The sequence below is a fragment of the Bombus terrestris genome, chromosome 14 (genome assembly GCF_910591885.1).
Source record: "Bombus terrestris chromosome 14, iyBomTerr1.2, whole genome shotgun sequence".
Classification (NCBI taxonomy): domain Eukaryota; kingdom Metazoa; phylum Arthropoda; class Insecta; order Hymenoptera; family Apidae; genus Bombus; species Bombus terrestris.
Genome location: NC_063282.1, coordinates 3,226,487 through 3,245,219, shown reverse-complemented (window position 1 = coordinate 3,245,219; position 18,733 = coordinate 3,226,487). Strand labels below are relative to the sequence as shown.

Sequence of the window (18,733 nt, the reverse complement as noted above, 5' to 3'; positions counted from 1 at the left end):
CTGTCGGCCGAAGAATAAATAATCGGAGTATCCTGGAGGCAGGAGATAAGGAGAATGCTGTTGGTGGCTAGCACTGTGTTTTTCGGGTTGACCCTCGGTCTCTCCCACGCGAGCATCTCAGCCCTCGAGTCGACACCGAGCTCCTTCAACAATCATGGAGGTGATTTCATTTCTCTTTTCTCGTGCCCTACATTCATCTTATTTCTTCAATTATCGTTCCTTGCTTAAAAAAATTGCTTATAACGAATTGTTTTTATTCCTATCATCGAGTCACGCATCGGTTTACGGTGTGTCGCTGATTGGAGTGATAAGCTCGCAGGTGCAATTGTTCTTTCGAGAGCACCTGCAGTCACCGAAACTGTTATGGCGAATTCATTGACTAGCCCCGATCGGTGTTGCGATACGTCTATGAAACTGTATACGATCAGTCGTGATGCTAAAAGAATAACACTTCAGCCAGATATACGGATTATATGTTACGATTCCACATATGACAGCATTAGTCACGCTTTGCGATAACAAAATAGATATGAATCAGATTGGACCCAGTCGCATCGGAAACTAGGACTTGATTAAAGTTAGACGGATGAAGTAACGTTTTACGGCGCTATCAGGCATAGGTTTTTATATAAATCTGGTATTATCTTCTTTTTAATGCATAATGATATTTTGACAGGATAAGGTCGATTATCGAACATTTATTTAGATCTAAAAAAGATAAAAAATTAATTTTGGTGTTTATGGTTAAATTTTAATTGGAATCTTAACAGTATTCGGAATTACATCTAGATATATCTCTCCATGTAAACTTAGAAAAAATTCTCGATGCTGTATAAATTATGATCTGCATTGCTCGAAAGTGGTTGCCGTAATGTTTTGTATTTTTCAACATATCTTTCGGTATATTTTGTATCTCTTTGTATTTCTTTCTTACAGAATCTCATAAAATATTACAAATTATGTTTTACACATTTCAACGGTTATCTCTTCGTTTCACTACAAACGAAACTAATTCATTTTATGATGATAAGAAACTTTATGATGTTATTAAATAATTTTCGTGATGCAAAGTGCGATTTTGAAATGTACATATTGTAATAAAATGATTCTGATAATATATTTTCTCGTCGATATTTCGTAAAATATCTTGCGTAACAACGCCAAGTATTTAATGAACTGTGTGCGACAGTGTTCTATAAAGCGACAGTGTTCAGTACACACGACCGGTCCTTTCATTTTCATGCTCGTCTTTTTATTTCTGCTAATTGTTCGACGTGTCTTGATTTGCAAATATGACTGTCTACATTGCAAGATAATTAAAAACAATCCTATTTATCTCCCGTTTATAAACATTATTGCTTAATTTCGAGCACAATAAAGTCTCGTTCCCCGTGTAATTGAATCAAAACATTTTTTGAAGCGCGGACGCCCATAAATCGACACAGACTTGTAATATTATGTATGTTCAATTGATAACGATGATTTTGATATAGATTATCAATCAATTTGCTTCAGAGAAGCTGTATGATAGGTATGATAGTAGAACGTATAATATAAGTATTTAATTGTAATATGTAACATATAATTATACATAGAGTGTTTGAAGAATGGGAATTTAAAGTTTTAAGGGCTTAGAGAATTCATTAAGAAGAATAAATGTAAATTATTAATTATGATACAATGATGATGCTAAAAGAATAAGAATTCAAAATTTACCAAATGGAATAAAAAAATGTTTAATCAACGTGGAATATCAAATCAATTTTTTTCGCAGTACAGTGTAATTTGTACTGTTGGGTGTAAGAGGGCCTCAGTGGCAAAAGTTCTTCAGAAAAGTGTCTCTAAATACTAGCAAGTTATGTAATTATTTTGTATATCTAGTAATGTTTCTTTAAAACAGTCTCTTTATGATTTTATTTGAGAAAAATGTAATCTTCCAAATAAAAAGGACAATCAAGTATATTTATCCAGGTTTTAAACACCAATTATCTATCTTACTTGCTACCTCCGTAGAGAGACTTAAATAAAACTTTGTTTCCCTTTTTATATAAAGCTTTTGATGTTTTATCCATTCATTTAAATACAATGCAATACCTACTTTCACGTATGTGAATCATAAATCGGTGTATACATACATTTTCAGTCATTTCTGTTTTGTTCCATATTGTCACGTTCGATATATGTATGTATATATCTTTTTTCTATTGATCGTTGTAATTTAATCACATTATTTATTATGGGCGAGGAAATTAAGCTGGCACAGATAGAGTAGCATTCTAAATAAATGTAAAATTACATACATTATATAATACATAATTATATTGGCTGTTGTAATTGTTACAAGTACTACTACTGATTTTGAAGTATTTAATAATCGTTTAATATTTAGATGCCCAATAATTATGAAATATTTAATGATAATTTAATCTGGGATTTTTGTTGACTAAACATTTCTTATTTCCCTTGATCAGTATTATAAGACCTTTTCTTTAGATCGAGGTCCAACAGTAATTTGGTAAATATTGATACGTATAAATCGAGTAATTTGAACTTCAGAGGTACGATTTAAAACAAAGATAGGAGAATCGTTTGATTGGGAATGCATTTAACTGAGCTCTTAAAATATACCCATCGGATCGATTGGAGATGGTCACATATTCGGGAAACACAGAACGACCCTAATTTTAGCAATAAGACGTTATATGCTGTGAAACGGTATCAATACCAAACCTATATAAATATGATTCACATTGTGAATTATTTATTAATGTTCAAATTTAAAAAGCATTCTTCTTACATATCGCATATACAGGGTGGTTGGTAACTGGTGGTACAAGCGGAAAGGGAGTGATTCTACGCGAAAAAAGAAGTCGAAAATATAGAATAAAAATTTTTCGTTCGAGGCTTTGTTTTCGAGAAAATCGACTTTGAATTTTCGCTCGGTACGCGTGCACTTCATCGCGTCTCGTTATAACGAATCTCACTGTAGATCGTTTTTTTGATGGATATTATCGCAGTTTAGGTTTGTTTTTGCCGTAACGGAAAATTAGGAATACATAATGAAATAATATGAAGTAATCATAAAGTTTACTATTACAAAAATTGCTGAAAATGTTGCCCATTCTGCCGAACACATATTTCTGCTCTTCTAATTAAATTTCTATGAACACTTTCTAACGTATTCGATTGTTTTAAAGTATGAAAGTCTACAATAAAGTACACGCGTACCGAGCGATAATTCAAAGTTGATTTTCTCGAAAACAAAGTCTCAAACGAAAAATTTTTATTTTATATTTTCGACTTCTTTTTTCGCGTAGAATCACCCCCTTTCCGCTTGTACCACCAGTTACCAACCACCCTGTATATTTCAGATGTGATACAGTTGGATCAAGTATTTCAGGAAAAGCGTAAAACTATTTGGAAGCTTACAAAGAAATTATTTGCTAGACATATAAAAAATATAAGGAAGTCAGTCTAAATATACGTGTTGTTCTCCCTCGTTTCGGTTTTACGTCAAAAGTTCATTTTCTTCAAAGTTGGTATAGGAGGGCGTGATTGGATCGAAAATCCGTTGAAGATCTTAGCGAGCTTAACTATATTAAATTTGGCCATCGTGAAAGCTTCTTGAATAATATTACCGTAGATTAAATAAGATTTATGCATTTCTTTTTCGATCTTTATCGGAATAACCGATAGACATTATGCTAGTCGAGCAAGTACACTGGAGTATGCTAGAATTAATATAATTGGTTGTGAAACCTCGTTTGTTGTAGCATGCCTTCGTTACAGCATACAATGAAATACGTGTATGTACTTAAGGGAAATCCGTTCCAGGTTAATGGTTTAAAACAAGCTTGCCATACAATATAAATAATGTGAAAGTAATAAAAAGAGTATCATTAATTTATTTAAATCTTATCCGCTGTACACGTTAAATCACGAACAATTTTGTAAAAAACAGCAATCTCGAGATTTAAATCACTATGGGAAAAATTTATATGCTTTTTGCTTATATGAATATTGTAGTAGATATCTGTATAGATGAGATAAACCTCGTACGAGGTATCAAATTATTAACGAAAGAAGACATCTAGTAATAAAAAGCCTAAGCATTTTAACACTTATATGAAAGAGATAAATAGTTAGTTTCGAAAAGTGTAACGGATGAATATCAATTAAAATATTGTTTCTGTGGAACATATCGTATAAATTTTATCTAGATCCGCGGACTATGTATTTGCATCTGAAAGAGTAATTCTGGTCTGAGCGGCAAGGTGCGAAGTGTCAAACTTTCTAGAAAGCAGCAGTGAACGTAGTTTCGTTCAATTTAAGACTTTACCAGGCACTCACGTGAAATGTTAGCGATTTCGATGTAACTTTGCAAGTAGATGGAGAACCAAAAGATATTAGACTCATGTTTACGAAATATTTCACCAACAAACTTTACTTTGACTTTCTGTTAGTTCCGTACAAAGCGATAGCTTAATGGTATACTGACTACAATTTTCCACACTTTCGGCACTTCATCGTAATTTTCGCAACCTACTCCTCTGTCTTCCTAGAATTAAATTGATTTTAACGCTAATGAGAAAAGCTACGTAATAGTATCGCGCACGTTTAAGCTACTAAATATTTATTTGTTCGATATTTCAGCGATCCAGTATCCACAGTTAATGATTGTTATTAGGTTCCTAATATTTTTCAGTTCACTGTCTACTTACAAATAAATTTTTTGGAAATTTCACGACCTATTAGCTTTAGCTATGCGCGGTAAAAGTTTGAAGATAAAACTTTTTTAGAGTGGTGCTCCGACATTTCGTCGGCGCTGCTCTTAACTTTATCAAGGGTCCGATGCCACCTTGATACAAGGTGCTTTTACTAAATACCAGAAATTGCTTTGTACAATTATCACCCTCTCTAAGGTATTCATGCTTACCTTTCCATTGACTAACCACCAATCGCACGTTTATGGACAACAAACTAACTATAACACAGCCAATTATATTCAATAATGTAAATTCATCGCGAAAAACCATCGTACATGAAATGTTAGATTAATTGAATGTTGGCTTTTAATAGATTACTGTTAGTGAAATATTTTAGTGGATCGATATTACTCTGCGATAATTGGAATAAAAGAAATGCAACTTTTTCTTTCACCACCAAAGGTAATTCGCCAAAGGTAAAGACGCTTAATGAAATTGAACTTGAACGATCTAGAATTATTTTTATTATCTTTATTCCGTTCATGTAAACTTAATCGCTATGCAGCGTTATAGAAAGTTGAAATTATTGGAATTTGGCATCGACTACGTTGAGATATTATCTCAAATTCGGTTACCCTCGAATACTTGAATAGTGAAAAGTACAAGAACTTGAAATATAAGAAAATTTCTATAGAAAAAATTTCTACTTAAGAAAATCTTGCTAAATCTTAATGTCTTATTCCTGTATCCTCGGCTACATCATTGAATCTAAACGGGTCTGCGAGATTGCTGAAAAATTGTGCAGGCAAACTCTTAAATTCCATTTCCAGAGAAACGCAGTTTTCTATAAACAAATTTCGTCCCGCGTTTTTAATTTAATTCTACCTAACAATTGTTATTGAATAATCCTCGCTGTATGTAATCTACTTTTACATTGAATTACGAGAACAACTCTGAATGGAATTGTAACAACCACGAGAGATACCTTTGGCGGTGAATGCGTTAACCACTGCTTTTAGCTTGAAATAGTAATTCTCATCCGTTGTTCGCGGATCGGTGTTAACGTGAAACACTGATGCGTCGCAGTGGAACACCGATATGGGGCGGAATAACGGTCGGCAATTGTTGTTCTACGGTGGAAACGGTATCGAACTTATCGGTTGTCAATGGTATTCTCGACGCGATTCATTCGATCATTCTTTCATTCAATTTCATTGAAATAGATGCTCTTGTTCGTGCAATCGATAACACTAACGTAGGAAACTGAGTTTCTTTGTTTATTCTTTCGTGTTAATACGATGAGCTGCTTAAAGGGGAATAAGATGAAAAGTAATATTCGAAGAGGAAAATTACGGAGCGCATTTTTGTCGAGTAAAAAAGTTGTTGTTTTGTCATTGTTAGTTGTTGGAAAGAGATTAATAAAAGTGTCCTTTTTCCGCAGTTCTTCGCTTTTAATGCTAGTGGCAGACTGCTTCATAAAGATATTTTAACTAACTTTCATAAGCTATAGGAAATAACTTAGAAGCTACGAGATCTTTGTAATATGACGTGGAATAATCTAGATAGCATTACAAACAATTATACTTGTGAAAGAAATACAAGAAAAAATACCAAATGAATTTTTCGTTCCGTTTAAAAGTATCATCCTTTGGTTGAAACAATTATGCATGGAATTTTGAAGTATTTGACTTTTAGTAATTCACCAGCCCGACTTTTACCATGCAAATGGATATCGCGATTCCATCAAAGCCCGAAATCGAAAAATCGCCAAAGCTCGTTCGGTTTTTCGGACGATCGCGGTGAAACTATCTCTAAAAATAAAGAATTCAGGTTACATGTAGTTTAAATTCTCTGTGTAAAAGGCATTTACATATTCCGATCATCTCCAGCACTCTGACAGAACAAAAAGGAATGAAGGCCACAAGTGACAAACACGATAAGATATATTTCCCATTTCTTGCAGAAGAAGAGTTTTTAAATTCGATACGTTGTCGATTAACTCTACATTAAAATTATCTTTACATCTGACATTGGAATTCAATATATGTTTCGTCACTTTCTCAAATATTTAAAAGATATCAATGACAAGTTAAATTACCATAACAGCTAAATCAACATTGTTCGTTTTTTACAAAACAGCGGATTTACCGTTTATTTCCGAAGGAATTTCAATCTATAGATTATATTAAGATATATATGGACATATATTTCTTTCTCTTATCGACCATCAAGTGACGTAAAAGTAAGAAAATCGATAAAAATAGATCTATCCATAGTGTGATTTTTATCATGTGATCTCACGTGAAGTAGTATTTAAACTACTATATTTAACAATCAACAACCACTATAAAATATGAGTATTTCAGATCAGAGGTTTATATGAACGAAAAAGTAAACAAACATTAGTTACCATTAATTAGTACACGAGGAATAATGGCCTAGTTGTTGTAAGCTCGGTAAATTATTAATCTCTTCCTGTTGGTTCTAATAAGGTAGGAATAATGAAGGCTCAAGTTTTCATGGTGCATGTACAATGATTTAAAATAATCGGCAAAGTTCTTTTTTAAATCAACGCGAAATTTTAATTAATGCATCTTGCATTGTTCGAGTTTCGAGATTCCTCGTTCTCTACCCTACGAAGCTTCCGGTCTATTTCTGTAAACCCTTATTTCTCTTTTGGACAAGCTCGTCGACAAAACAATTCCCGGGGATTAAATTGCGAAATTAAGCCACGACTTGTGATATTTTTAATTTGAAAAAAGAAGGGAAGCCACGCTCGAATAACTAACATTTAATATTTTTATCACGGCTTAATAATCGTGTATTATGAACATTAACGCGTAATTCTTTCTAGGATTAGTTTGACATAACCGTTGCAGCGCAGAGAAACGAGAAAATTATTTTTCAACAGAAATTTCCAACATGTGGAGCTTATAGTACTTTGAATAAGATTTATGATCAAATTATATGTTACTTACATAATATCTACGTTTCATGTAGAAGAAGATGTCCTAATTCTTCCAGGAGCTTTTAAAGAACAGTTCTTATTCGAAACGACGATTGTATATTTTGAGATTTTATTAGCACCGCAACGAGACGCTGTTGTCACGATTATATTGGTAAAGTTTCAAACGAATTTAAAAACGTGTATAGAAATTACGAGATATTTACTGCGAAAATATATTCATTAAAAAATTAGTATACAGCATGAATCACCTTCTGAAACAGGTAACAAGTGGTCCCATCGAATATTCAAATCTATTAATATGGTGGGAAATTTGCTGTTTAATTACTTTCCTATTACGTTCCTATGCTTTGGACTCGTTTTAAACTTTACTAATATAATCAGGATAGTCAGGTCTGATTACGCTACTAGTGAAATTTCAATACGTTTGATACAACATCTTATATTTGGTGTAATGTATACATAACATTTTTACAAGTGTTCTTCAGATACTTTGAGCAACTGTATATCGGAGCTATGCTATTATTGTTTAGCTGCATCCGTGTTCGAACTACATATTTATCTCTGCCCCCAGCTCCACGATTGGATTTGGACAGTCCTGAAAGTGGATACCATGGCCTGGTGAAGGAAAACGAAACTTTGGTCGAGGTCACGCCACAAATACGAGCTATAGGTGCCAAAGTCTGCTCCTTCCGTATAGCGAACAAGCACCATGGCGATGCACCCTTCGAGATTGTTTTGAAAGAGAAAGGAATGGCAGAGCTGAGGGCACTGAGAGTTCTGAACTGCGAGAAACGGCGTAACTACAAGTTCGATATCGAAGCTGTTGGCTGCAACGGATCGCTATCGGAAAAGTACGAACTGCATTGAATAAACTTGACATTTCGCAATCAGTGTAATTCGTTTTATCTTTTGCTCAAACTGATACGATGTGATACGTTCTATATATCTTTTATCTAGGTAGAGCAATGATACATATATATATATATATATAACGAATAGTTTAGTTTGATTAAATCCTTAAACGTAATGCGAAGCGACTTTTATGAATCGACTTTTTATTAATTTCCAAATTGCTACGCGATAACCAACTATTTTGTAATTTCCAATATTGACGTTTCATTTCATATCACGATTTCATATCACGATGCTTTAATGATTTAATGTTTTTGGAAATGATCTTGCATAGAACTTCGTTAGTTTTCGCCTAGTTTTATACAGAGATAAATTTAATATATACTAAATACGTTTGCCCCAGCTTCCAGTATTTCTGAATTGGAACTGTTTCCTGTTGTTCTATTTTCTCATCTATCTCCACGGCGAGCTTCCGTTATATGTGCGAGCCTTCGAAGCTACTCTTCTTATAAAGAGACTCGACCATACTCTTTATAATAGATTATCTAATCTTTGGATTTGATTACATCGATTTTGTTCGTAGATGTTGAACTCGAATCTTAAATTAGGTGTATATTTTATTATGTTTACTGATTATTTTGAATTCTAATTACTCTCAACTATACAAATGCATGGAGGTTGCCACTAAAGTATAGAGTATAATGACGTTTGAAGTTTGCCTATATCTTAATTAACACTTTGACGGCCGCACATTTCGGCGTAGATCTTATTGCCAACCGCCGGTACTTCTCGCTCAGTTTAATAGAATAATTATACGAATTATCGTATAATTATGATACACTTTTGGAGAAGATCGCATCGAATCCATCATCATTACTGAATCTTTATCATATCATCTTAATTTATTTTGTACGCTTATGCATTATACGAATTCATTCATTTATTTTCTGATCGTACCATGCAGTTGTAAAAAGCGGGATTATAATCGTTTCCTGACTATTCACTTTCACTGGATCATTAGACTCACAAATTGCCGATCTTTGCAGTGCATTTGTAAATCGTTTCGCTTCGATAGAAACACTATCAAATATAGGAATTATTTGTCTCACGCGTAAGTGCCGATTAAATTAAAAAAAAAGAAGTTACGTAGACGGGACGGGGGCAGACAACAGATGGTAAAGCGAAATGACGTTTACGTAATAGCGGCGATCAAAGTGTTAAGAATAGAGATACCAGGAGTCCTAATTTAGGACGATTTCTTAAACATAAGAATATAAAAATATATTCAGCTAGTAACGCAGTAACAGATCGCATTGAGATAAAGTAGTTTATAGAAAGATAAACCTTGTTACACTATTTATCTATTTTTTACTTTGATGAAGATAAAGTTATAAATTACAAGATTCATTCTTTTTAATTATAGTTAGTATATAGATAGTAATATTATGTATTATTATATTAAACATCATACAGTTATATTGTTAATATGTAATATTTAATCATATAACTACGTAACTAATCACATATAACAAGAAATATCTAAAAAAAACAACGTTGTTATTTTAGCGCTACGGTGCATATTACCGTGGTGGACGTGAACGAATATGCACCACAGTTTCTGCAACCGGCCTATGTCAGCACCGTGGATGAAGGTCGCCTATACGAAGAAGTTGTCCGCGTCGAAGCATCCGACAGGGATTGCACCCCGAAATTCGGTGATGTATGCAAGTATGAAATTTTGACAGCTGACCAACCATTCATCATCGACAATGAAGGAGCGATACGCAATACCGAGCCATTGGATTACGAGCGATCCCATAACTACATCTTGAGCGTGGTAGCGTATGACTGTGGTATGAAACAATCTGCACCTGCTATGGTCACCGTTAAAGTCAATCGTGTATGCGCCCCCGGTTGGAGAGGAATTCCAGAAAGGGTTGACTATGCCGCTGGCGTAGGTTCTCAACCGTTGCTTCCTTCCGCTAGACTGGATCTTTGCGACGCTCCCTGTATATTGCGTAATGTTCGAGCCACCTTAACTCTTGCTACGGACCATATAGGGAAAGGTTGTGACCGTGACACATATGGTGTACGCAGCCAACGTAAATTATGCGGCGCATCTCACGATAGCGTAGATTTATTGCCAAGTCCTGGGCCTACGACTTCCTGGACGGCATCTTTGTCTCGAGACGAAGGCAGGGAAGCGGATGAAATCTTTGAATTTGACGGCGTTGATTCTGCTGCCATTGTACCTAACGATGTGCTGGAGCATAGCCTGGCACAGAAATTCACGGTTGGAGTTTGGGTAAAACATCGACCTCGACCCAGACAAGACCCTCATGTTAAAGAACATATCTTGTGCGCTGCCGATGATCACAGTAAGTTTACGTTAACTGTTCTTAAAATATACATCGGATGAAATAGGCTTGTACCATTAAACGATCCATTGTTTGATTTGCAGAGATGAATAGACATCATTATGCCCTGTTTATTAGAAACTGCAGACTGATTTTGCTACTTAGACGTGATTTCTCAGAGGGTGATCCTAATATCTTCCGGCCTGCCGAGTGGCGTTGGAAACTTACTCAAGTGTGCGATGATAAGTGGCACCATTACGCCGTTCAAGTCGACTTCCCCCACGTGACCTTATTCGTTGATGGAGAGGAATGGCATACAGACGAGAAGAATCCGGAAGTGATCGACGACTGGCCGTTGCATCCTGCGAAAGGCGTTAACACAACTCTTGTTGTTGGTGCATGCTGGCAGGGTTCCGATAATAAGACGAAACATCATTTCCGTGGCTATCTGGCTGGACTGTCCGTGCTAGTTGGACGGAACGAGAAACCAGACGTGTTGTCTTGCTTGCGTCGTTGCCAGGAAGGTATTCATGTGCCATCGATGGATCTGCTTCAACCTGGAACCCAATTGCTCACCAATTGCGATCTAACAGAGGTACGAATCGACGGAGATAATCGCACTAACGTTGAGACGCTTCTCCGTCGTATTGGTTATTCCAACTCCAGACGATTTCCTACCCCGGGTCGCCGTAATTTCCGTTTAGAAACAACGATCGTTTGCGAAGGTAGTGAAGACAATCCGCTCCCGGTACCAACTGTTCAATCGTACGTCACTGTTCTACCACCACCTCGTCCAGGTATAACTGTCAACGGGACCGGCTATGTGGCTAGGGAATACACAGATTTTCGTCTAGGTGTACGCGTGTTCCCAGACATTCATGTCACTGCCGGTTCCGCTGCCAGATTGGATGCATGCGCAGTCAGTGTTTATCCAAGTCTTAATCCCGACCACGAAAGCTTAGGTTTACCTGGCGATGCTCTGCGTAGATTCCATTCTATCACTGCGCGTGTAGATCGCGATGGTGTTGTTCTCTCTGGCGCTGACACACCTTATAACTACGAACAATTGATACGTCTCATTATGTATACGAATCGCAAACCAGCTTACTATCTTGATCGTGTATTCAAACTGACTTGCTCCGAGCTCAGCGGTCGATTCGCTAGCAACGAATACGTGCAAACTCTCGCTGTCATTCATCCGAAAGAGAAAACTACCGCTCTTCCCCTTTCTACTCCTGATGATCCACCAATCGCCAGAATTCTAGAACCAGCACCTGGACACGTGCAACTGTCTCCTCATCACGCAGATTTGCCAGAAGAATATGCAACAGCCGCGCTTCGCGAAGGTAACAGAAGCATCGGGGGTGCAAGTGGTAATCACGCAGTTACGATTGTCGCTGCCGCTTGTATCTGTTTCTTACTCTTAATGGCGGTGGTTGGAGCAGCGAGAGTCAGGGGAGCCGCGAAGAGACGACCATCAGCCGGAGACGAGTTGGCTGCCGAAACTGAAATGGCCTGGGACGATTCTGCATTGGCTATTACCGTGAATCCAATGGAAAGGCTCACAGAACACGATTCTCATCAGCAGAGCCAGAGAGACGACGATGTCGATGACTCCGGAAGTTCAGACTCCGAAGATGGATCGTACAGAGATGACGATTTAGATAGTTCCGATTGCGAGAATGATTGTGAGCTGAGCAATGGCCGACATCGCCGACATAATTCACCTCATGATTTGGAATGGGATCATCGTGATGTTTAAACTACTATTTCTCTGCATTCACCATCCCCTTTCTTCATATGGTGATTAAGTGGAGTACTAACTCATATTGTTTGTCATTAATCCCTTCCAAAAAATCATTATTATTTCTTTTTTTATGACGCTTCGTAATGCATATAGAACGAACGTGATTCTATAACGAGGTCTGGTAAATTATAAACTATTCTAATATTTATCACTTGGAACTTTTCGAACTTGAATGCGTCTTTTAAAAGAACATATTGATATTTTCGATAATTAATCTGATATTCCTATGTATAAATACGAAAGCGTCGTATTATATCCGTCCCCATAGATGAAGACATATTGGTATCGTAAAATGTTAATACACACCAACTAGTTAGTACTCTCCTTAAAAGCCAGCAAAATTTGTAAGAGAGTGCGGGACGCTTTATCGAATAGTTAAACTCTTTCTGTCTACAACACGATTGATGTTGATAGATGAAAGATACACGTAAAAGATACTTAAGTTTACTGGGAAATTCTCGGTAAATATTGGAAATAATTAATTTATATTTGACTCTCATTACTGCTAATAATTATTATTATTATTATTAATATTATTATTATTACTGCTATTTTTATTATTACCATCATTATGTTTATTATCAGTAGTGGTAGGACGAGGGAACTTTTTTATACTCTTAATTATCTTCTCCTCCTTTTATTCTATTTTTATTCTATTCCACTATTACTTGTTATAAATATTTACTAACGCTAACTACTATATTATATATTGCTATTATATTCAATTATGATTTCCTTTGATACACAGGACAGCCCGATGACGTAATCTGACTGTTATCTAATTGAACATATTACTCTTCCTTATTTCTAACTTAACTCTTAACGCTCCGACTTTTAATTGCGAACATCGACCGGCAACTCCAACTTATTCTCATCATACTTCGACTCGCAAGTTTTTAAGTGTCGGATTTTAAATGCTACAATGACGTGTAAATAATAATATTAAAGTCATTCAAAACAATCTTTATTCATCTCAGAAGTAATATAATTTTGATTGCGATATTTATATTAATTATAATTGAGTAATGTGTGGAATTTTTTAAAACATTCGCATTACTTCCTTTTGCCGAACAAACAAGACACTTTTTCTTTTTTCCTTTTCGGCAACTGATTTATTATATGGAGTTTCCCATCTAAACGTTGTTCCTTATCTGTTCTGGAAGGCCTGCCATACACATTGTTGTTCCGGAAGTTACTTATGAGCTGACTTATTGATAATTTGACAACCTTATAGTGTGACAAAGCGCTTTCTCCTTTCCTTTCCTGAGAAATCTTGTAAGGTACATAAGCATTTATTACGCTTGTTTCTAGTCCCCAAAGGAACAATTTCCGCCACCGTTTCAACAATTTTCTCAGGAAACAATGTTGATGCATATTGATCGGCTTTATCTACACCATCCATATTACTCGTATAGTTTGCAATCACATTTTGTTTTGAAACTTCTTCAGTAATTATGACTCTTGACCCAAAGGTGTGATACGTGCTCGACATAGTGACAATTCGCTTGTCTTTCCAAGCAAGGAGTAACTAATTTGAATGGCGCATTGCAATTGTATTTGAATCGATAAATTTCGGATTAGAAATTCCTTGTGATATGTGTTTGCGATTTTATTATATTTTGTACCTGTTATGTGGCACTTAATTTGTAACAATTCCTCTGCCAGGACTAAACTTGTATGGTATCTATCTGTGTAAACGTGATATCCTGCATAGCTAGGAACGGAATGTAACAATTTGTTACACAGATGTAAAACTATTCTTGATGATATTGACAGATCTGGTTTTATAAGATCTTGCGATGTGAGTTTGCCATAGTATTGTAAAATGCCATAAACGTATGCGGATTTTGCTAGGACAAATATCCGTATTCCTCCTTTAGTAGATTATAAAACTAATCCTCCCCCTTAACTTTCACAACAGCTTCGCCTATAGAGACTTCTTTTCCGGGTACAAAATATTTTCGGAATTTCTCGTCCAAGTATTCCATGAAATTGTTTACTTTTTGAACTCTCGTTCAAGTGTAACGTGCAAAAAATTTGCAAGAAACGCTTCCGGCTGAGGATCCGCTTATAGATGCGAAAATCAAAATTGTCATCGTCGCTATCTATATTTTCCTCACGAAGATAATTCATTTTTCTTCTCGACATAATTAACCATCGGCGGTGCCTGAGAGGCACGCTTGGAGCGTTAAGGGTTAAACTTTTTAACTCGATATTTGATCTCATAAGTATATATATATATATATATATCTATATATTTTTTCCATAACAATCGAGTCTTTCATATTCGACTAAACTAAGTATTTAAAAATCGTGGATGCCCAATTTATTATTAGCATGCTATCAATGAGGACAAACAATAAAAAAAATAATATATACATAGATATATATTTCTAATCGGTAGCACGTAAAATCGGGCTGAGCCTAAAGCCATCGTATGATACTTGCCCAATTTTCCACTTTATTTTTAAGTAAAAAAAAAAAAAAAAAAGGAAACAAAAACCTCTAATATAATTTGCACAATGTTCCTTCCTAATCAATTTACAAAAAGAAAAAAAGAAAACTCTTAGCTCTTAGTAAGGACATTGCCGCGCATCTTATGATAGTGCTTCACCATTAAGTACGGTATAATATCATATCCGTATACATGTGTGCGCATGCATATAGATTTGTATGCAATTTCATTGCGTATACAGACTGTATGAAGTACACGTGTATGTGCATGAGGAGAGAAAAAAAGAAAACATGTGTACTTACATATACATACAGCGTCCGTTCATTATTCTGTGGTGAGGAGCGCCGTTCTCTACGGAAGAGGCAATTTATTCTTGGGGGAAAATAATGCGCAGCGATTCGACCAGCAAGGGTATCGTTTGTTATTTTTTTAAAGGATTATCGTGCAATCCTACTCGTTTCATAGGGAAACTGATTTTTATGTGCCTTTACGCGACTAGTATGTTGAATTCTACTCTATATTTTAATAGCGAACACTGGAACTGATTTCCTATCAGTATATCTCTCGCATGTTAGACGTATCTTGACGCTTGAGAACGTCTCGAAAGCAAACTGCTCTACTGTTGTTGTATTTTAAAACATTAACTGTTATAATGGCATATAGGTGTTAAGGGACAGATGCAAAGAAAAATATCGGCCATTCCTTGATGCACGATCCGTCGCGTTCATCAGAAAAAGAGAAGCATGTAACGAGGAACGTAATCGAGTGTTAAACGGAAGTATTCTGTATTCTGTTATTTGTAATAGCGAACGAGCACGGTTCGTTTGTCATTGAATGCATGCCACGTACGTGCAATGATCCGCAGGGTATTAATTATCGACGAATGATCTCGTAAATAACTGCGCATTGATACTCGCTACGAAGTAATGAAAGGATCTTGTGTATGTATTTGTGTATTTAGAATTATACCGACCGATCGAATACTTAGTACTGAAAGTTTGTGTACGGATATCTATATTCATAGAAACTATATGAACAATTTATTTTTCCAACGAGCATATCATATCATTTTTATAAGAGATTTGTCAGAAGTTTGAAAACTTTTCTTAAAAAGGCTCCTACATAGCAACTCGCTATCGTGACGTTACTTGCCATAATCGCGACTTGTTTCTCTCATTTTTATTTTCCAACGAATTCCTTTTATTTTTAACCGTTTGTCTATTTGTTTGACACGTCTTGGATAAAGATACGCGTGTTATCTTTACGCGTTTGTTTCGTTTCAAAAACTCTGATCGAGGAAGAACAGAATGGCGCGTCGATTAAGTATTCAAAGTGATCGCGGAAGACATAAAAGAAGAAAGAGAAATATAACAATGATCGACAGAAGCGAAACGGAGAAGAATGTAATATTGCTGCTGCTATTTATTTCATATGATTTTTTATCTTTTAAGAGCGTACATGCGACACACGTGTATGCGCACTTCGGATTTCCTGGCAAATTCCGCGTGAATAGACGAACCACCATGCCTCTCTCTATTCCAAATTTTAAATCTCTCATCTGATTTAAAATCTCGGTTCGTAGTTGTCGGAACGCAATTATATTATTATCAAGGATATCGATCTAAACGCATTTCACTTATGTACGGTGTAATACTCGGGGAAAAATAATTCTATTAGAAAAGAATGAACTTCCCCTCTTTATATGGGATTATACATTCTTTATATACACGAACACACACACGCTTGTCGGATATCATCAGATTTATCGTGAATCATAAAAAGAGAAAAAGAAAAAAATTTCGATTGACCGATTCCTTCTTCGATCGCACAACACAGCGCCCCACAGACCCTTTCTTCAGTCTTTTACACGGCATAAGTATAACAAAATCTGACAATTGCACAAACGAGTAAAAATGCTGGCTTTTGGAGCATTAGGAGCGCGAGAATTCGAATCGCGGTGCATTCTGTACCGGAAGTCGTTTTCGACCAAGGGTATCTGTCGACAACTGGAGTACAGAAAGGGAGCATTCTTTTGTTACCCGGTCTAACGAGCCATTTGGAGCAAGATGTAATACGTATATGTATATCAGGAAGACTCGTTTTTCTCGGCTGCTAGCGAAGAGATTCGTAAGAGAGAACGACACCATTGCAAACCTAACTAGGCGTGTACACGACGCCTGCTCTAAAGATGTACTTAATTATATTAATTATATTATGGAGAGTAAGGGAAGAAAAAAGAGAAAAGAAAAGAATGGAACTACGCAAAACAAAAACCAACTAGATGATACTATTATATAATATATATTATACATAAAAATATATCTAAGCTGTTTGCAAATGATGATTTAAGAGATGAAAGGAAAAAGAGAGAAAAGAAAAATGAAAAACCAGAGGGAAGAAGGTATGAATTTGTAATGTACTATTGTATTTTGTAGGCAGCTAGTGTACGTATACATATGCACATGTATCCGTGTATGTATGTTTACGTATATAAATATACATACTCTTCGACATTTACACGTACCGTTCGCCTAAATAGTCTGCAGAATATTTTCAATTCAACATCGGTCCAAGGTGAAACAATTCAGGAGTATACTGTTCGCGATCGTATGAATCAAGTGTGACACTTTAAAAAGCCCGCGAATTTTTGTGTTCCTGAATAGCGAAACGCTTGATCCGAATTTGTTAGAGCACTTGGGCGCACGGCAGATAACACACGCTCTCGCCTCTAATTCGTATACAAACGTAAGTACTGTATACTCTCGATGGAAGAAGAAGGAAAAAAGGCCACAGAAATTGCGTGCATAGGTACGTGTCTGTCACGTAATTGAAACACTTCAACGTTCAATAAAATACAGAGAAGGATAAAAAGAGATAAAGTAATACCAATCCTACGGTAACGTTGTAATGAATTAAATAATCAACTATACCGACTATATAGCTAGGCCGTAAGGGATGACACGTTACGGACCGACTAAATTCCCTCCCGTCGCAGATTGATTGTGTGTTAACTAATAAGGATAAGTAACGATATAGTACCGTTAAGGAATTTAATTATTAATACTGATACTATATGTACGCTAAGCACAGTTTCAAAGTCATTAAGTGACGTGAAGTACAGCTAAGGCGAGAAAGGATTGTAACACAAGTCTTAATTTAAACATGTGACACACTGAGTTACTCGGCGCGTCTGCACGCGACGCACAGAAACGTCAAATTACCTTGTTATCCTGCAACTGAGAATCGTTCGACAAGAGAAATATTAGCAATAGTATTGTACACAGAGAAACATACACATCTGCATACGTATGTATGTACACGTCATACACATTTACACCCAACATACATACATACATGCATACATACATACATACATATATACATACACACGCACACACAGAGTACATACAGAATACACACGCGCGGCCGCATATACACGCTGCACAGGCTAGGAAAATGAAATACTATCTATAACGACATATTATAAATAATATTAAGACGTCAACTGTATTTGTTTAATAAAGATGTACATTCGAAAAGTGGAGGGACTAACTTTACAGCCGATAGGATGTATTGGAATTTAGATAC

The 18,733-nt window shown here is 35.9% G+C and overlaps 1 protein-coding gene across 1 annotated transcript; it reads left to right on the top strand.

The window, feature by feature from the left end:
• The first annotated feature begins 26 nt into the window (after window positions 1-26).
• On the top strand, window positions 27-18,684 carry LOC100647395 (calsyntenin-1). The gene is made up of 4 exons (XM_003400490.4): window positions 27-160; window positions 8,246-8,525; window positions 10,093-10,904; window positions 10,988-18,684. Exons 1-4 carry the CDS (start codon window positions 55-57, stop codon window positions 12,643-12,645), a joined length of 2,856 nt encoding a protein of 951 aa, XP_003400538.1. The 5' UTR covers window positions 27-54; the 3' UTR covers window positions 12,646-18,684.
• Window positions 18,685-18,733: the final 49 nt, after the last annotated feature.

What these genes read in the sequence shown, in the direction of transcription:
- LOC100647395 (XM_003400490.4), top strand. Translation starts at nt 55, where the DNA reads ATGCTGTTGGTGGCTAGCACTGTGTTTTTCGGGTTGACCCTCGGTCTC. An exon ending in CTCCTTCAACAATCATGGAG is followed by an intron (nt 161 to 8,245) that starts GTGATTTCATTT and finishes CTCTGCCCCCAG; the next exon opens with CTCCACGATTGGATTTGGAC. An exon ending in AACGGATCGCTATCGGAAAA is followed by an intron (nt 8,526 to 10,092) that starts GTACGAACTGCA and finishes TTGTTATTTTAG; the next exon opens with CGCTACGGTGCATATTACCG.